A 21,824-nucleotide genomic window follows, 5' to 3' on the forward strand; every position below is an offset into this window, starting at 1 on the left:
CAAAAAGAGATGGAACAAGGTTTATGAGGGGTGGAATGAAAATTAGGTCATGAGATGAATCCAAAGACGCAAAAATGAGGCAAAACAGAGTTACGACGAAGGAGATACAAGTGCTTGAACATGTGTGTTTAAATCTGAAAATTTTTCTAAGAGAGAAAAATCTTATTTTTTTTCAACTTTCAGAATTCCAACGGCACACAAAAAGATTTGGAACAAGACGTATGAGGAATGGAATGGAATGAAAACAAGGCAATAAGGTGAATCCAACGACGCAAAAATGAAGCGAAACGGAGTTACGACGAAGAAGATACAAGTGTTTGAATATGTGTGCTTGAATCTGAGAATTTTGCTTAGATTCCGTTAATTCAATCAAACGGATATAGACAGAGGGTTCACATTGAAACACAAAAGAAACTCCAGGGTTTAATTTGTCAAAATTGAAACTATGAGGTTTACTTTAAAAAACACGCAAATTCCTGGAGTTTTTTTGTAATTTCCCCTACAAGTTATAATAATTTTTTAATTTATAATTAATATATTTAATCTTCAAATTAGATTTAAATAATTTGAGAGATGGTTAAAAATAAAATGCATAGTTCAAAATTAATCTGAAATAGCTTATAGTCAAAATAATTTAAGCTCATATATTTTATTTTTGTTCATTATCAAATTATTATTTTCTAATTTTTTGGTGTGTAGTATAGCCTCCGTCTGCCAAGTTGCTTTTGAGGTTTTTTGGGTTAAAATAGTCACAAAAAATAAAATAAATTTTTTTATTTAATAAAACAAAATATCACATCAAACTCATAATTATTACATTATTTATCTCACAAAAAATTTAAAAAGTTAAAAGCCTTTTCCAAACTAAATTTTTTAGCCCAACCTAAAATAATTAAAAAATTTAAGGCTCCGTTTGGTAAGCCTCTCAAATTATAGTTACACCCATTGATTTGAGTGTGTTGTTTGTTTTCAACTTTCAAATTATAATTGTACACCCATTTCTCAAAACTCAATTTAAATCAATATTTTAATATTTTAAATATTTAAATATTTTAAAAATATTTTAATTTTGTTAAGATTTTAAATATTTTAATTTCAAAATATTACGATTTTAATTTTTTAAATTTTAAAATATTTTATGAAAATAAATTTAAACTCTATTTTAGAAAAATATTTTTAAATATTTTAATTTTTTCATTATGTATTTGGTTATGATTTAAGTGTAGAGTTGTGAAAGTAGTATGGAGTTTCGAGTTATGTGTTTGGTTATGAGTTTTAAAAATAATTTCTTAATTGAGTTTTGTTTTATGCGTTTGGTTACGATTTGAGTGTAAAGTTGTTTTTAAATTTAAAATATTAATATTTAAAATTATTTAAAATTTTTGAATATTTAAATTATTTAAATTTTTACGATTTAAATTTTTTGACTATTTATTTTAATTTTTTACTTATTAAATTTTTTAGATTATTTAAATTATTTAAATATTTATGATTTAAATTTTTTGAATATTTATTTTGAAAAAAATTATTCCTTTGTAGTATTTTCAATTAAAAAATTGATTAATATTATTTTCTGTTAATAATAATTTTTTTAATTGAATTTTAAAAAGAGTTTGGTTATGAGTGTTGATCAAAATTTTCAATAGTGTAAAAGTAGTGTGCTTTGTTATGAGTTATAACAATTTGAATTAAGTTTTGAAAACTCTTTCCAAAACTCATAACCACACAAATTTTCTTACTTTACATGTTAAATTAAACTTTTAAAACTCAATTTCACACTCAATTCAAAACTCAATTCAACACTCTATTCAAAAATCATAACCAAATAAATTTTCTACACTGAAATCATAATTTCACAACTCACACTCTCAAATCATATTTACAAAACTCTATCAAACACAACTTAAAAAATTAAAAAGTCAACTTACTTTCCAAACTGGTTCATAGGATAGATAGACTACTCTAAATTCTTTAAATTTAAAAAAATATATATTGAATCCTATGATGTGTAATGATTACCATATTGACCATGTTTGGTAGAGTTTGGCCCCGTTTGGTGTAGCTGTTAAAACAATTTATACATTTTAGCTTAACAGATTATAGATTATGACTTTAATCAGAAGTTGTTAATCTGTTTGGTGTAGCTGTTAGATTATAGATTTAAGTTGCTGAGTAGTGTTTGTTAAATAAGCTGTGAAATAGCTTTTTCAATTAATTTTTATTTTTTGTTTGTCTACATTTCTCATAAAAAAAATAATAATAATCTATAGTCTATTTGAGTCTTTTTCTATTTTTAAAAAAATAAAAAATAAAAAAATTTAAGAGTATAATCATAAATTAACATGTCCACAGCAGAAGTTGATAATCAGAAGCAAGGGGTGAGCAGCTTCTCAGAATCAGCTTTTTTGAATTAAAATAAGCTGTTAGAATCAGAAGCTGTTTGAAATAAGTTTAACCAAACAGTCCAAAATAACTTTTTCAAAGCTAAAAGCCATAAGTTGGCTCTGAAAAGCTGAAACAAACACCCCATTTATTTTCAGCTTATTTCAGCTTTTAACTTAATATAAGCTATTTTGATGTGTTTGGTTTAGCTTAACAATACAGCTTATAACTTTTTGTAAGTCAAAAATCAACTTATTCTTTGAGTGGGGGAGGAGAAGCTTAATTTATAAGTCTAAAATCCGCTTATGTTCACAGTTATAAGATATAATCTGTTAGGCTATAAGTTATAATCACTTTCCCACAGGTCTACCAAATAGGCCCATTGAATCCCACGGACCTCGGGTGTTGGTGTACCTAGCCTATTGTGCCTCTTTGTAGAAGTTCGTTTAGAGTTTTTTTTTTTTTTTTTAACTGTTTATATTGTACGATTCATTAAGATTTTTTGTTTATATAAAAAATTAAATTAATTGAATATTTGTAATCTTATGATTATGTTCTAATTGTTTTTAAAATATTATGAAAGTTATGTTAGTCGTTTGTTTTTATAAAAGTAAATGTGCTTTTATTATAAGCTTGCAGATATCCAATTAATATGATTTTTTTGCATGAATGATCTACTTGACGATCCATACAATATGAACGGTTCAAATTATTAAAAGAGGTTTGGAATGACACTCCACTAAAAAGCACAACCTACTATGCCTCCGAATCCTCAAATCCTGAATCCCACAAGTTTGATATAATGATATGATGTGGCGTTTTGAGAAGTTGATAAAAAGTTAATTTTTTGACTTTTTTAGTCTATTTTATCTTTTTATAAGTAAAAAATGTCAGAAGTGATGTGACCCAAAATAGATAAAAAGTTAAAAACTGACTTTTTTTTTTACTTCTCAGAAGACCCTAGTAATTATATTAGTAAAAATAATATTAATCACCTTGCTTGTTTCCACTTTTCAAAAAATACTTTTCAGAAAATTCTAGGTAGTGTTTGGTAGAGTTTTGTAAATGTGATTTGAGAGTATGAGTTGTATTTTGAGTTTGTGTGTTGTGGAATTATGATTTGAGTGTAGAAAATTTGTTTGGTAAAGAGTTTTGAAAATAGTTTTGGAAAAGAGGTTTGATTTGAGTGGGAAATTATTGATGTGACATTTGATATGTGATACAAAAATTTACAACTCATAACTAAACATACAATTCAAAATTATTTTAAAGCACATAAAAAATTTAAAAATTTTCAGAAAATATTTGTCCCGATTATGTAAATCAATTGCCAAAAAAAAAAAAAAAAAAAAAAAAAAAAAAAAATCTGGAAATTAACCGGACATCCGGGTGGACATCCGGGTGGTCGACCGGGGGGTCATCCAGGTGGTCTACCGGGTGGTCTTCCTTTGGACAGAAAACACGCCTGTGCGCACAAAGTTCTCTGCAGAGAGTGTAGAAAATTGATTTGAAAACGGAACCAAACATCATGCGCCAAAACACACGTAGAAAATTGATTTGAGAATACAAACAAACAGAGCCCTACTTTCTTATTTTCCGTATTTTTTTGTTTTTACTGAATTTTTTTAATATTTTAAGCAATTTTTTTACTTTTTAGACACACCTAACATAAATACACCTAAAAAGTAAAAAAAATCTTTTAAAAATTCACTAAACATCAAAAGTATAAAAAAATACAAGAATTCAGTACATTTTTTGTATTTTTATGTATTTATCAATTTTTTAAAATATTTTTTCATAAATTTTTTACTTTTTAGATACATCTAACTAAAATGCATCTAAAAAAGTAAAAAAAATGTTAAAATTTAAAAAATATTCACTAAAAACAAAAAAAAATGTGAAAACTAAAAAAATCAATTTTAAAAAAATTTAATACAGAAAATTGAAACAAAACACACTGAATATAATTATATCAAATTTATAAAGTTATCATTTAAAAAAAAAATTGAAGTGGTAAGTGTAATTTAACGCCTCTCCCCTCTCCCCTTTATATTTTTTATTTTTACAACCAACCTAAATGGTCATGGTCTATATACTAATCTAAATGGGTCCAAAATCTTCTAAAATGAATTTTTTTTTTTTTGGAGTATTCGAATCTCTAAAGTGATGTTTTTCAAAGTGATTTTTTTTTTTAAATTTATTCTAGAGTGATTTTAAAATAATTTTTTTATATGACTGTAGTTCTCTTTTTAATTATTGTGATTATAGTTTTTATAAAATTAAAGTTTTAACTATCCAAAAAAATCATTACTGATCTAAATGATGGGACAAGAAAATTAATGCATATACGTGTAGTACGGACCATGCATTATGCATAATAACAGCGACATCACCACCACCATTCACCACAACTCTTTCAAGCAGATGAAGCCAAGGCACACCTAACAGCCATCTTGCCGACAGCTTCCTTTGTACGTTGCTTCCATTCCCTCTTTCCTTTGAATCAATCCAATGTTGTGTATCGTAAAAACAACAAATTCAATCCAATCCATTACTACATTCTGATCAACCCTTCTTTTCCTGCATTTCTCATCCGTGCTGTCATGACAGTTCATTATATATATAGCAATAACATCTATCATTTTCGCAAATTGAAATAAGTATTTTATAAGTGTGATATTGCAGTGATCACTGGTAATTATAACCGAATACTGTGTGATATTATTTGTTCTTAATGGCATTAGGAAAAAAAAAAAAAAATTATAGATAAAATAATATTGACCCTTATTGTTAGCTCGTTAGAAGATGAGAAATAATTCATTTAATATGTGTTATGATTTTTCTTTGAATGAAACATCCCATAATAAGTAATAGCCATTTGATTTTATACAAAAATATCCAATGATCAAATTATCTCGGATTGTGTTTGGATCATAATTTTTTTTTTCTTTTGTTTTTTTAAAAAAATTGTGGAAGAAAAGAAAAATGATAGAAAAAAGTGAAAAATCACCTTTTCCCTTCTAGGTTTTTATTTTTAGAGTTTTTATTTTCTGTGATCAAATCTTTTAAAGTAATGAATGTAGTCACTACCGAAATTGAAAAATCTCTAATCAAACCGATAAGACCAAATCATTTAAAAATAATGAATATAATTACCACCGAAATTGAACCAGTATTATAATGTGTACATTCATATATCATATTTTATTTATTTATCATTCCATTAATTAAATAGATTTCATGGCTTACCTCTTCTATCAATACAATTATTCAACAATAACATATCACATAATACAACAATATAATCATAACATTATTGAAACTCAACCAATTATATTCAACACCAACCAACAATAGATTAGAATGCTTAAATCACCATTGTCAAATTATTACAAAAACAAAAACAAAAAACAGCAATGATTCATCCCATTAAAAATATCACCACTAATAGCACTAATGCATTAAAAAAGTTAAAAAAAAAAAAAATACAATTCCAAGACCAAAACATCACATCATTAATGACGAGACCCACTGCCACCTAATTAGTGGAAGCCCTAATTAGTATTGCTGCAACAAAAAAAAACATAGTAAAGAGAATCCAAATTCACCTATCATCAACAGTTAACACACACTATCTATTTCAAGAGTGTAATTTGGGCGGGTTCAATCTGAGCAACTTGAACTCAGTTCGAATTTTTTTAAGACTTAGATAAAATATTTTCAAATTCGGTACGGGTTTGAGTAAAAATTCAAAAGCCCGAATTAAATTTAGACGGGCTTGGACAAAGGCATCAAACAACCCGAGCAACTCGAAACTCAAATTATACATATATAGATATATTAAAATATTAAATATATATATATATATAAATATAAATCATTAGCCATTACATCATATTAAAGTAATTTAGATTATTAAATCCAATTAAATATATATTATATATACAAATAATATAAAATCTTATTTTTTTATTTTATTTTCACTCATAAATTGTGAAGACTACTATAACGCCATCTCTCTTACATTATATAAATTATTTGTTTTGATGGTATTAATAATTTTCTACATATAAAAAAAATATAAATATAGTCAAATTTTAATAATTGAATAATGTGACTGCAAAAATATATATATAAATACAATTTGAGCAAGTCGGACAATTTAAATTTAACTCAGGTCGAACTTAAACAAACAATATCAAATTATAATTCGAACTTGAATCTCAACACAACTTAAATTGAGCTTGGACAGCCTCCACCCGAACTCGCCCAAGTTCCAGCCTAATCTATCTATATATATTCCCTATCCACTCGCTCTAACTCGTCAAATTTAAACACAGACTCTCTTCTTCCTCTCTCTCTCTCTCTCTCTCTCTCTATCTATATCTGTCTCAACCCCTTTCAACCATGTATCATCATCATCTCAAAAAAAGAACTAAAATCTTTCTTGCTTTATTACCCATTTCTGCACTAGCCTTACTCACACTCACCACACTGATTACTGTCACAAAAAACCCAAAAAACAGAGAAGAATCCCATCACATTCACATCCACAAAAACATTCAAATCGCTCACTCAGCATGCGATGGAACACTCTACCGAGACCTCTGCGTCTCCACCCTCTCCACATTCCCAGATCTCGCCTCAAAATCACTCCCTCAAATCATCGCCGCGGCAGTGAATCACACAATGTCGGAGGTCCGAGTTTCCGAATCCAACTGCACTCGTCTCCGCTATAAGCTCCCGAAGCTAACCCAACTCGACAAACGAGCCCTCGATGATTGTCTCGAGCTCTTAGACGATTCAATTTCAGAACTCAAATCCACAATCTCCGATCTCTCCTCATCCAATAAATCAGTAAAACACTTCCACGATTTACAAACCTTGCTGAGCGGTGCAATGACGAATCAATTCACTTGTCTAGACGGGTTCGCGTACAGTAAATCAAACACTCGTCCATTCATCGAGGCCCGATTGGAGAACATCTCTCATCACGTTAGTAACGCTCTCGCGATGGTCGGGAAGATTAAAACGGCGTCGTCGAGAGCGGAGGTATTCCCGGAGTATGGGACCGTGAAGGGTGGGTTTCCGACGTGGTTGTCGAAGAAAGATAGGAGGTTGTTGCAGACGGCGGTGAATGAGACAAAGTACGATGTGGTGGTGGCGAAGGATGGGAGTGGGAATTTTACGACGATTGGAGAGGCGGTGGCGGTGGCGCCGAACTCGAGTGCGACGAGGTTTGTGATATACATAAAGGCTGGAGCGTATTTTGAGTATGTGGAGGTGCCGAAGAAGACGACGATGCTCATGTTTTTAGGAGATGGGATTGGGAAGACATGGGTGAAGGGCAATCGGAGTGTCGGTGATGGCTGGACCACTTTCCGCTCTTCCACCGTCGGTAAGTATATCCGTTCAGTTTTTCTCAAATTCCCATATCAAATTTAGAAAATTGGAGAGCCATCAGTCCTGTTCCGATAATCAGAATCACTTGTTTTATATAAGTCTTTTATATATATATATATATATATATATTTTAATAATCAAATGTTAGAATGTTAGACTAACTTATGGCTTCGTTTAGAAAGTCAAAAGTTAGGTTTTATTTTTTTTTTATTTTAATTATAAAAAATAAAATAATTTTTTTAATTCAATAAGATAAAATATCACATCTAATCCATAATCATCATTTTTTTTTTATAAAAAGTCAAAGAGACAAAAAAATCAAAAATTGTTTCCAAATTAAATTTTTTAACCCCAAACTAAAAAAAATAAAAAGTTAAAAAATCAAAAATAAAACCCACTTCGTGTATCCCTTGACAATTTCGAGAGCCTGAAGTAGAGTAATGATTCATCCCTTTTTCCCCACCCCCTTTGACCCCCTCTCTCTCATTGGTTATCTTTTCTTTTTCTTTTTCTTTTTTTTCCTGCTCCTCCAATCACCCCTGCCACGTGGCAAAGGGGTGAGGGGTGACCCCCAAAAGGGGGTCCCAAGCATTATTCATATATATATATATATATATATATCAACAATGATTCATCCCCCTTTTCCTCCCACCCCTTTGACCCCTCTCTCTCTCATTGGTTACATTTTGTTTTTCTTTTTCTTTTTTTTTCTGCTCCTCCAATCACCACCCGCCACGTGGCAAGGGGGTGAGGGGTGACTCTCAAAAGGGGGGTCCCAAGCATTATTCTATATATATTTTATAAAAACAAATTAGATGGATATGATAATCTTAACTTTTTTTTTTTTGTATTTTATAATATGTATCTTAAAAAATATATATATTTATCATTTATTTTTTTAAAGACAAACACAATAAAATAAAATAGTTACAATTTTTGAATCAATTTTTTTTTTTTTTTGGGTAAAATGAACAATTTGTGAATCGATAGAAAACTAATCCTACACTAATTAAATTTCTTACTTCATTTTTTTATTCACAAAGTAATAAAATGTTCATTAATAAATACAAGTATTTACGGGTAAAAAAATATAAAAAATGTGATTGCATGGAATATTTTATTTTAAAAAAAATTCAGACATTCAGAAAAAAAAATTAAGAAATTATCCATATATATAGATTTGATAATTAATAATAATAGTAATAATTAAATAATAAAGTTCCTTCATCCTATATAATGTAGTATTATGAAAACACAACATCAAATAATAACCTTACTCTAATTTTTCTTCAATTTTTAGTATTGCTTTCAAGAATTTTCCTATCTATAAAAATAAATAAAAAAATAAAGAAAATCAATCAAGATGATAACACGGTTAAAAGTTACTTTTTTTATTTTTTAACTTTTTAAAGTCATATTATCTGTTTAATTTTTTACAAATTTTTTTTAAAAAAATTAAAAATATTGGCAAATGTCACTCACAAAATTATTGAAAAAAAGTACAGAACTGTAGTGGTATATTTTGATATAATTTGTCTCTATCTTGAAGGGGTTGGGGACCAATGGACCAAGCACTAACCTACGCCAGCTTAAATTATGCTTAAGAAAAGAATAGACGCCCCCTTTTGTCTCCCAAATCGCAACTCCAGTCAAAATTCCGAATCTTTGTTTAAATAAAAAAAATAAAGAATTAGGAAAAGGTCTTAATAATCATTATAATATCTCTTTCAAATTCTATTCAACACCCTATCTCACTCACTTTTTACCTTTCATGCTCAAGTGATAATAATTTAAATTATAATTTTGTCTTATTGCGATCTCTCTCCTCTTCTTATTGGTTAGTATGAGAAAATAAATCGTAATGTAAAAATAAATTTATGTGAATTAAATGAATTAATGACATAAATTATTTAATATTTATTAAAAAATAAAAGGTCTAAAATTATATTATATAATTATAAAAAATTTCTTCCATTAGTGATGAGATTAGTGGACCCAACTCCACGTCCAAACAAATTTGGTAAACCCCCCCAATTTTGGCAATATTATTGCAGCATGTATTTTCATTTAGATATTATTTTGTTCTTCACCCTTACCTACTTATTTATTTAGATTTTAATTTGAATAACTATATAAAAGATACAAATAATTCAAAGCGGCTCCGTTTGGGAAGCTAAATGCCAGGTTTTTTTGGTTATTTTAGTCTCAAAAAATAAAATAGATTTTTTAATCGAATAAGACAAAATATCACATTCAACCCATAATTAATCATTACATTTTTTCTCTCACAAAAAAATCAAAAAAATTAAAAGTCCTTCTCAAACAAAACTTTTTAACTCCAAGTTAAAATAGTCAAAAAAAAAATTAAAAAACTAACACACTTTCAAAACAAACTCAACCTAAGTTCAAATGACAAATAGGTCCACACTCATCAATTAATTTTATTTTCTCTATAATTTAGGTTACTTTGCATGAATAGATTCTAAATCAATCGGATTGAACTTAATTAGTTATGATTTTTTAGACAAATGGGGTGTTTGTTTCAGTTTTTCAGAGCCAATTTATGGCTTTTAGCTTTGAAAAAGTTATTTTAGACTGTTTGGTTAAACTTATTTCAAACAGCTTCTGATTCTAACAACTTATTTTAACTCAAAAAAGCTGATTCTGAGGAGCTGCTCACCCCTTACTTCTGATTATCAGCTTCTGCTGTGAACATGTTAATTTATGGTTATATTCGTAAATTTTTTTATTTTTTATTTTTTTAAAAATAACAAAAAAGACTCAAATGGATTATAAATTATTATTATTATTTTTTATGAAAAATATAAACAAACAAAAAATAAAAATTAATTGAAAAAGTTATTTCACAGCTTATTTAAACAAACACTACACAACAACTTAAATCTATAATCTAACAACTATACCAAACAGATTAACAACTTCTGATTAAAGTCATAATTTATAATATGTTAAGTTATAATTTATAAACTGTTTTAACAGCTACACCAACGGGTCCAAAATCAAACACAAGTCAAATTAGGTGACTCACAATTGTAATCATATTTGTTTGACACCTAAAGTTAATTATTGGAGCTAAAAAGTTGTGATTTGAAATTCCACTTTATTTGAAATAATTGATTACGATGCTTATTTTTTAGATTAAAAAACACCTAGTGGTGGTGAGGTTATTGGACCCGGCTTCTTACTGAATCATGAGTCATCACCATGTTATGTCTGATAAAGATGATTTTGTCGAAAATAAATTTGTCTTTTTTTCAGTTCTGACCCCCTGTGGACCCACCATCTTAATGAGTCAGGACACAATGCCACGTTTTAATAAAGCTTGATAAGTGCCATTGAATAAGGATGATTTTGTCAAATTTGGTTTCATTTTTTTAAATTCTTATTTTTCATTTTCTGTATTTTTTATTTTCACTAATTTTTTAATATTTTAAGTAATTTTTTTAATTTTTAAACAAATTTAACATAAATATACTTAAAAAATATAATATTTGTAAAAAAAAATTAAAAAAAATTCATTAAATACCAAAAATATAAATAAAAAATATAAAATTCAATATATTTTTGTGCATTTATTAATTTTTTTAATTTTTTTACAAATATTTTACTATTTAAATGCATCTAAGTACAGTGCATTTAAAAAATTAAAAAAATTACTTAAAATTTTAAAAATATTCACTAAAAATTTAAAAAAAAAACACGAATAATAAAAATGTCCAATTTTAAGAAAATTGAACTTAGAAAACTAAAACTAAATGCACACACTATTTTTCCCTATTTTCAAATTTTAATTTGTGTATTTCACTTGGATCATGTTTTGTTTTTGACACCTATTTTACTTCTTCTATGTTTTCATTCAAATGCCCATATAAAATATACAAATAATTTAGCCTCCGTTTGGAAAGTGGGTTGGCTTTTTGGTTTTTTGGCTTTTTTGGCTATTTTAGTCTGGGCTAAAAAGCTTGGTTTGGGAAGGGCTTTTTGGCTTTTTGGCTTTTTTGACTTTTTTTGTGAGAGAAGAATGTAATGATTATAGGTTGGATGTGATGTTTTGTTTGTTATGGCTAAAATAGCCTATTTTGTTTTTTGTGGCTAAAATAGCCAAAAAAGCCTGAAAAAGCCCTTGCCAAACACAGGCTTAGAATCCAATTTCAATTGGTAGATAGGTCGGTTTTACTTTTGTACAATCTAAGCTGCTTGTGAAAATATATTCTATACGAGTCTGATAGGACCTAATTAATTATGATATTTTCGACAAAATCAAATGCAATGAGACAACTTGAGTGCCTCACAATTACTTTTATTTGGATCTGATTAACACCACTTTTAAAATCATTTATTAAGCTAAAAAAAAATCCCATAAAAAAGCTAAAAAATAAAATGACTTTTTAAATTATTTGGATATATTTTTAAAAAATATATATTTTTATTAAAATAGAATAATTATAAAAATGCCAATACCACAACATTTTGATAAAAAAAATTACATAAAATTTTTATAAAACTATTGTGTTTGGTTTTAGTTTTTTGAAAATTGAAATTTTTATTTTTCTTATTTTTTTTTTTGTTTTTAGTGAATATTTTTAAAATTTTAATTTTTTTTAATTTTTTTAGATGCACTTTACTTAGATGTATCTAAATAGTAAAATATTTGTGAAAAAATATTTTTAAAAATTAATAAATATACAAAATATGAAAAATATACTGAATTTTCATATTTTTCTTATATTTTTGGTATTTAGTAAATTTTTTAAAGATTTTTTCACAAATATTATACTTTTTAAGTGTATTTATGTTAAATTTGTCTAAAGATTTAAAAAAAAATACTTAAAATATTAAAAAAATGGGTAAATTACAAATACACCTCATGAAGTTTGCTTAAAATATGAATTGCCCCTGTGGTTTGGAAAATTACAAATACATCCCTGTCAGAATTTTTTTATTTAATAGAATTAATTGAAAAAATGAAATTTCTAACTGTTCACCTATACAATAATAAAATTATTTGAATTATTAATTGAAATAAAATTTTAACATTATTAAAAATTATTAATTAACTTGATGATTTATTAATAAAATGATCTATTTATTATAAAATTAGAAACCTTAGGAGGTATAATATAATTTCTAGAATCATAAGAGGTAATTTATAATTTAAGTAAATCTCATGGAATATGTTTGTAATTTATCCTAAAAAAATTCATTGAAAATAAAAAAAAATACAAAAAAATATAAAAAATAAAATTTTCTAAAAAAGTATTTTCTAAAATCCAAAACCTAAAATGTATTAATTAACTAAAATTATTTTTGTAAGTCAGTAGTGTCATATGTTAAATTATTTTTATAGGTAGGTAGGTAGTTAGTTAGTGTCTTCTCTTATTTTAAATTATTTCTTTAATTTTGGTTTTAAAAATAATACCACCCTAAAAGCATCTCCAACGGTGAATTAAATATTTCATTAAATTTGATTAAAAATTTAAAAAATTTCTTTATTTGATATCCAACATTCCAACGGTATTTCAACAAAATGCCGGTCTACCGGAGGACGACCTTCCGAACGTCTAGCCGATCGACCGACAAGACAATCTAAAAAAAAAATGCTGTTTTTTGAAATTGTGATTGAACCTAAACAAACCCCTACCCCCAACTCTCTCTCTCTCTCTCTCTCTCTCTCCATATTCTTTTCTTGAGTGGCAGGGAGATTAGGTTCTGGATTTGCTTTGTAATATTTGTATTAATGGGTAAAATGGGTCTTGGTTGAGCAAGTTATAAACATCAACACTTGGAAGAAGAATCACAAGAAAGCCACTTTGGTGATTGATTGTAGAGAGCTTTTGAGGGGTGTAGCAATGGTGATGGAAGGTCTCCAAGAAGACATGGATCATGGATCAGTGCTTTTTGCCTCCAAGAAAAGCTTGGAAAACTAGTCTCCTCCTCTTTCCCCATAGCCGTCTTCCTTTGTTCTTCCTTATCTTCATCTCCTTCCTTCAGATTTGGTATGTGAGAATCATTGAAGTAATCGGATGACCGGGGGGACAATTGGTCGGACATCCGGCCGGTCGTCCGATATGTCCAACGGTCTTACACAATAAATTGGTGAAAGGTATCCAGATCTTCAATTTGGTGAAAGATTTGCTATTTTCTCAATTTAATATCGTTTTGGTGAAACTATTAGAGCATAAAAAGTTTCTATTTTTCACCAAATTTGAATTTAGTGATACATCTGATGAACCATTGGAAATGGTCTAATCAAATCTTATATACTTGTGTATATATATTTGTGTGCAATACGTGTTTAATTTAGATAAATAAAAATAAATAATATTATAATATGTAAATAACTTAAACGATAAGTTTATTATATTTCATAAAAAGTTAAAAAGTACACTTATTTAATAAAATTTAAGATGACTTCTTCAAATCTTGTGCTATGATATAGTGGCCTCGTTTGGGAAGTGGCTATTTTAGTAGGTTATTTTAGTTTTTGACTATTTTAGTAGGCTAAAATTTTTATGTTTAGGAAGATGATTGGATTTTTTTGTGGTTGGATATAATGTTTGTGAGAGAAAAAGTGAAATGATTATGGGTTTGATGTGATATTTTGTCATATTAGCTATTTTAGCCTATTTTATCTTTTTTGTAATTTTTAGCCTAAATTAGGCTATTTTTTTTCTTCCCAAACACCCCAGTATATTTTCTTTTATTTTAGCGTATAAAAATTTATCATGTGACATGTACACAAGATTTGGACAGCAACTTCAATGTTCACATATATAATATAAATAGATATACAAAAATACTTAGGCCTTGTTTGATTTGTGTTTTGAAAAAAAATTTGAAAAAAATTATCTATAAATAAATTTTCAAAAGTAATCAAACCAAACAAATTTTTTCAAAACTTGTTTAGTTTTTAAATTTTTCAAACAAATCTCTCTCTCATACACATCAAATCAATCACTTTTTCTAAAACTCTCTCTCAAAATAATTTTTCAAAACATCTTTTGAAAAAAAATCAAACCAAACAAATTTTCGTATTTTTTATTTCAAAACATGTTTCTCAAATACAAACCAAACAAGGCCTAAATATTTTAAAAATTTTAAAAATTTTACAAAATCTTTTACCAATTATGTGTTTGGTTTGCATTTGGGAGATGAGTTTTAGAAAAAAATTTCTAAAAAATTGTTTGGTTGGAGTTTTTCTCAAAAAATTTTCAAAATCATTTTCTCTCTCTTACACATCAATCAATCACTTTTTCTTTCTCCTTTCTCCTTATCAATCGCTTTTTCTCACACACATCTACTCAAATTCTTCCAAAATATCAAATCATCCCAAACTCTCAAAAAAAAATAACTCTCCCAAAATATATAACCAAACAAAAAAAAAAAAAAAAAAATTTAAACTCACTCTCCAAAAAATTTTTCAAAAATAACTCTGCCAAAAACAAATCAAACAAGCCCCTCATATTTTAATATGATTTTTAGAATCTCCAGCATCAGTCAGTGATATATTGAACTAGTTAATAACATACATTTGTGCTTTTCATGTGGTTCTTCAACGCCCAATGTAAGCTTAAATTCTGCTTTGATATCTTCCATAAAATGGCAGCTGTAGTAGGAGACGGTTTCATAGCCAAAGGCATATCATTCGAAAACTACGCCGGCCCAAGCAAACACCAAGCAGTGGCTCTACGTAGCGGAGCAGACCTCTCCGCCTTCTACCTCTGCAGCTTCGTCGGCTACCAAGACACCCTCTACGTCCACTCCCTCCGCCAATTCTACCGCGAATGCGACATCTACGGAACCATCGACTTCATATTTGGCAACGCAGCTGTAGTTTTCCAAAACTGCAACTTATACGCGCGCAAACCAATGGACAACCAAAGAAACATCTTCACCGCTCAGGGAAGAGAGGACCCGAACCAAAACACCGGCATTTCAATCCTAAACTCTAAAGTTGCCGCTGCATCGGACTTAATTCCTGTCCAGTCCTCCTTCCGAACCTACCTTGGCAGGCCATGGAAAGAGTATTCGAGGACGGTGTATCTTCTTTCGAATATCGGCGATTTGGTAGACCCTGCTGGCTGGTTGGAATGGAATGGTACTTTTGCGTTGTCGACCCTTTATTATGGGGAGTATAAGAACAGGGGTCCGGGTTCGAACACAAGTGCCAGAGTGACCTGGCCTGGTTACAGAGTCATTACGAATGTCACCGAAGCGACTCAGTTTACCGTTGGGAATTTTATTCAAGGGGGTGAGTGGTTACCTTCTAATAATATTTCATACTATCTCGGTTTGACTGGTTGAGTAGAACCCAAAATGTTGGTTGTGTTTGTATTTTGAATAAATTATGTTAGTAGTTTTTATATTTTGATTTTTGTGTTATTTTGATTCTAACGATTTTAATTTAGAGAGATTTATTAGAAATTTTTTTTTAAGGGTTTGTATTTTAATTAGTTCATAAGATATTCTTGTATTCCAATAAGTTCTATTATTTGAACATTTGATCTATTAAATCCTAATTCTTATATTTAAAGTATTTTATGGATATTTTCACTCTTACAAATATTTTGAACGGTCAGTAATTTGGTGATGTGAACAATCATATTTTACAATGTAAATATTCACATTGGCGTGTAAATGTTCACATTGACAGTGTGAACATTCATATTGACGGTGCGACTATTCACATCACGGAACATTCACACGGTAAATGTGAATATTATTGGAGATATTTTGATAAATATGTCACTCATAGAACTTATTAGAATATAAAAAAATAATGTAAACTAAATGGAACATAAGTAGGTGAAAAATGATTTATGAAAAAGCATCCCTTCAATTTACTCAATTTTAATCTTAAATTTATGATTTTTTTCTCAATTTGATCCAATTGTTATAATTGTTAGTGTTTTTTAATTGAAAATACGCACATGAGTAGTATATATTATATTTTTTTAAACAAAATTATAAACTTGTTCAACTCAATAAGTTAATCTCAACCAACGTAGTAATCATTTTCTTTCAAAAACTTTAATCAGCATTATCAATTAGACTAAATTGATACAAAATTTAAAATTAATGATTAAAATTAAACTAATTAAAATTACAGAGACTAAATTTACACAAAAGGCAAAATGCAGGTACTATTAATATAATTTGTCCTTGTATTTTTGATGAGTGATTTCAGTGTATCTTCTTTTCCTCATTGTATGTTCTTCTACCTATAGCCCTCCTGGCCTCTGAGATTTCTTTTTTCCTTTTTTTCGTCGTGGTAAACAAGGTTTTGTGTGGTTTGTCAATGGAGGCTTGTGACCTTTGGGATTGTGTTTTGAGCCTTGTTGTTATACCACCTTCTTTTTTTTTTTTTTCTTTTTTTTTTTCTTGTAATAATAATATTCACTTATCAAAAAATATATTTCACTACTTGTTTAGAATAATGTATTACAACATTGTCAGTCATTTTAGACCCATCTTAACAATTCGAATGGTTTATTTTGCATGACTTAAGCATTTTATTTATAACGAAAATTATGTTGATCAAATTTCAATAGATACTTGATCGAATCACATTTGTCTGAAAAAAATTTGACGGATTATATGATTTTAAAGATATTTGGTTCATTGTTCTTTTAGACAAATGTGGTCTGATCAAGTGATTATTAATATTCAATCAATCTGATTTTTTATATAAAGAATGTGCTCGAGTGGCTCCATAAGTTGAACAGTTTGGGTCGTTAAAATGGGCCTGAAGTTAGCTCACAATGGGCTGGAATGAACCTTTTCAATCCGATCATGGACTGTGGAAGAGTTGCTCTCATAAATACAAGAAAAATGCTTGGGAGCACTAATTAAGTGGCAGTGGGTCCCGCCATTAATGATGTGATGTTTTGGTCTTGAAGTTGTATTTTTTTATTATTTTTTTATTTTTTTAATGTATTAATGCTATTAGTGGTGATATTTTTAGTGGGATGAATCATTGTTGTAAATACAACTCATTGTTATGAGTGTTTTCTTTGAAAGTAAAAGGATTTGTAATAATTGTTTCTCAATTTAAAATAATGATAAATTTTCATGACAATTTCACAACTCTTCATGTAATAGAGATTTTCTATGACAATCATGTAATAGAAAAGATCTCAATCATTTTTTCAAATATATGAACAAATAATTTGTTGGTTTGTTAAGCTTAGAATTTAGGCTAATGATTGATATGAGTAGAAATAAGAAATAAAATAAATAAATTCTGAATGAATTATAAATTAGACCCAAACATGGTTAACGTTTTATTCTGCTTCTGCTACCTTCCGGCAAGAATTTGAATCAGATTTTATTTTCATTTGTATTTGTTTCCTGTTTGTTTGTTTGTTTGTTTGTTTTTTTGGTCTTCCTTTCATAAAACTGAACCCAATTTTGTATTTCACGTATAAAAAATGCTTTAGAGCTCTATTATAAGAGCTCTAATAGCTCTAATTTGAAGGTGGGTCCCACCCTGATGTAATGTTTATGCTTTGTTTTTTGTTTTTTTTTTTTACTTTGACACATCATTAGAGTTCAAATTAAAGCTCTATATTTAGAGCTCTCTGGCATGTTTGATTGGAAGGATTAAAGCATAGGATTGGGATTATTAATCCGTGGGCCCAATCATCCTATGTTTGTTTTGACATTTTAGTTTAGGATTATTAATCCAATGGATAATTAATCCAACAAATTTGTAGGATTATTAGTAATGGGGTAGGGGTGGGATAACTAATACCACACTAATTTAATAGGATTATTAATACCTCACTATTAGTGTTGTGAATCAAACATGGCCTTTATGTCTCCAAAGTTGAAAAGGCCGGACATGGTAATTAATTCAGCAGTATCACCTCGCTTATACTAGGTCTTGAAACCGGATTAGTCTTTATGCACTGAGCAGCAACACACATCACCATATATATTCCATACATGTCCAGGTACTCCATGCCTTCGTCCAGCAACTCATGGTATGCTCCTTTTACCAACAATGGTCGGACCTACAAAAACAAAATATAGTGTTTTTAGGTGTAGAAGTAATAGTAATATGTGTATGTGTGCTTGTAAAAGGGAACTTGAAGAAGAAAAAAAAAACTGCCCACTAACCCAATCAAAAAAATTTTTGTCATCCTTCGGGGCAGATCTTCTACAAAACAACCTTAAGAGCAGAATTCCAAAGTGAAAGATGTCGGATTTTACCAGAGCCAAGGATTCAGGATCTGAAGGATCCTTGTGCCATAACCTTTTTAACATACAAAAAAATGTCCTCTTTGAGTTAAATAAAATTTCAAACACTGCCGATTAAATGGCCGCTGAAAACTTGATAAAATTGACATTTGAGTGACTTGGTAAATCATGTAAATGCAAACCTGTTACTAGAAATTGGTAAGGCTTGTTTTAGCTGCAGCCATGTAGATTTCCCAAATCCAAAGATCTATACAACCAGGGAAGGAAAAAAAAAAGAAAAAAAAGGAAAGGTGGTTGAGAAGAAAGAAAAGAAATCAGAGGCTATGAATTTAGAACCAAAACATTTATCTCACAAGATTTCTCTGATTTTGGGATATTTACCAGTGGCTCTAAGTCAAAATTCAGGAAAATATTGCATGGCCGCAAGTCACCATGAACAATAGGGCCCCGAGGACATCCTTCGTGCATGTATCGAATACCTTGACCAATTCCTATTGCTATCTTTATTTTTTCTTGAAATGTCAATTTGACCTGCTTTCCCTTTGATCCTGCTCCAGCAAAGACACAAATCAATACACATTGCACCTTTCTCTCATGTTGGAAGGCTTTATTTATTAGGATACGATATGATCTAGGTGAAAAAGATGAAAACAACTTACCATGGATAAATCTGTCCAGTATCCATCTTCTGGTAAAAGGATAGACAACTACTGTAGCACTTTCGCTCTTGTGGTAACCAATCAACCCCTGTATATTTTTGTGATGCAGAGTCAAGGCTGCTTTCTTTTCAGCTTCGACATTGTAGTCAAATTGTCTGGTGAATCTTTTAACCAGAACTCTGCAGTGATGATCACTTAAATACCCACAATATGACTTGCAACTGTCATTCTCATCCACGCAAGTCATTCTTGTGAACCCACCTGTTATTTCTTCAACCTCAGCCCAGCTTAGGCCAAGTTTGGGAAGACTAAATAAGTGCACTTTTTGTCTTTTTGGACTAAAAAATTGAGATTGAAAATATGGATGTTTGGGTTAACTTTTTGACTTTTTATAGAAAAATGTGTAATAAAAAATTGTAAAAATTGGTTTGTAGAGGAAAATTTGAATTGGGAGTTGTGCAGCCGTAATTGTTGACTTTTGGTGAATAGTGTTAACTTTTTAACTTTTTGAGTAACTTTTTGACTTTTTGGCTTATTTGGGACTTCCCAAACTTAGCCTTAGTTGCAATGGCATTCTCACCACGAGATTGACTTTAGAAAATCCACTGGAGGAGATATTAGCATCATCCGAAACAGAGCCTTTCCCGGGCAACTCCACCTTTCTTGGACTAATGCTTTTGTTTGATGACGATTCAACTTCTGTGATCATACTAGCAAGAGAAGGAAAATAGTGTCTATATTCGATTTGAGAAACAGGCAAGGGATAATTTGTGTTTGACTTCTCTTGTAAGACTAATCCCTGTTGGGATCTGGGATCCCGCCCAAGACCTTATAGAAATCATTGCAAGCAGAAAAACACACCCACACACAAGGAGACACAATATTTTACGTGGTTCGGCCCAATGCCTACGTCCACGGGAGAGTAACCGGTTATCACTATACCAATGAGGAGATTACAGAAAGATTACAATAGAGGAGGAGCTCACACTCTCCTCACTCAGCCACTCACCCGTCTCCCTCGCTCACACCGAGGGAGACGGTCTCTCCGCCTCACATCTCTCACTCTCTTTGTTGTCTCACGGTTTGCTCACATTTTGCTCTCTCCTCTCAACCTCCATTTATAGGTGAGGGAGTAGGTGGGAGAGCCTTTGGGCAGCCTCCATCCTTGACTCTTCAAGATGGTTGGTGGCCGCCAAGGTGGACTTTGGTTGGTTGCCTTCCCATTGTTGCCAACCAAACTTGACTTGGATGATCACCACACATGGGTGAATTCAACAAATCACCCCCTCAACCCATGTGAGGTGATCCACTGCACACACTGCTGCTAATCTTGTCACGCCCAAATTCAACATAGTCTGCATCTCTTCACTGAGACGCTGCATCCCCTGAAGCTAGAGATAAAACACCAGAGATACAAGAGGAGGAGGGAATCCGACATCCTCAACTCAACTCACACCACTCTCTGATTTGGAGAGAGCCACTGCTCCTATCTCCCACAGATCTCTTCCATGCTTCCTGTCTCGGATGTCTATACCTGCTATGCTTGAACTTGCGCAACCAAGATATCCGACACCCCCTGATTGGATGTCCTGCACCCCCTGCTGGGATGCCCTTGACTATCATGCATTACCTCGCAGGACCAGTCATTGGAGCAATAGAAAACTCGTTGTTTATCTCATCAACGTCCTCTGTCTTCTTTGCTCGGAGCTTTTCCTCTGAACTTTCAGCCTTTGCCCTCTGCACTTCTGAACAACCTCCTGGCGTTTCCACATACGCTTGTTGTCTGTGCCTTTGCAATCCCTGATTTGCTGTCCAGTAGATTGATGGTTGACAGTAGCTCCATCTGTCAAAGCATCGTCAGCTATGCAATTCCTTGCATAGTGCCCGTACCCATGGCTTCTGGTCTCCTTGCGTCGAGCTCGCCTGAGAGATCCGCATCAACTCTATCCTCCGCTGCCATGGAACTAAAGAAACCACCATAGAGAAATAAGACTTGTCACTCCTTGGCACGCACTCTTGCATTTTACCTGTCTCAATTTCTCTGTCTGGAAGTTCCTGTGAACTGTCAACAACCCGCTGCTGCACACTCTTCTCGCGCCTCTGTACGACACTCTAGCGTACCCTTGCACTGTTGCACGTCTGCAATTGTACTTCTGC

At 30.3% G+C, this 21,824-nt stretch overlaps 2 protein-coding genes across 2 annotated transcripts; one reads left to right on the forward strand and one right to left on the reverse strand.

The window, feature by feature from the left end:
• The first annotated feature begins 6,571 nt into the window (after positions 1–6,571).
• Positions 6,572–16,314, forward strand: LOC114319031 (pectinesterase). Its single transcript, XM_082906154.1, has 2 exons — positions 6,572–7,780; positions 15,413–16,314. The coding sequence occupies exons 1-2, from the start codon at positions 6,790–6,792 to the stop codon at positions 16,108–16,110; spliced, it is 1,689 nt and encodes a 562-aa protein (XP_082762280.1). The 5' UTR covers positions 6,572–6,789; the 3' UTR covers positions 16,111–16,314.
• A 2,342-nt stretch (positions 16,315–18,656) lies between these two features.
• LOC145807311 (calcium/calmodulin-regulated receptor-like kinase 2) lies at positions 18,657–19,948 on the reverse strand. The gene is made up of 5 exons (XM_082905285.1): positions 19,668–19,948; positions 19,390–19,556; positions 19,191–19,255; positions 18,928–19,063; positions 18,657–18,821 (listed from the first exon to the last, which is right to left on the reverse strand). Exons 1-5 carry the CDS (start codon positions 19,912–19,914, stop codon positions 18,657–18,659), a joined length of 780 nt encoding a protein of 259 aa, XP_082761411.1. The 5' UTR covers positions 19,915–19,948.
• Positions 19,949–21,824: the final 1,876 nt, after the last annotated feature.

This window comes from Camellia sinensis, chromosome 14, assembly GCF_055761805.1.
Source record: "Camellia sinensis isolate YWXY chromosome 14, ASM5576180v1, whole genome shotgun sequence".
In the NCBI taxonomy this organism is placed as follows: Eukaryota; Viridiplantae; Streptophyta; class Magnoliopsida; order Ericales; family Theaceae; genus Camellia; species Camellia sinensis.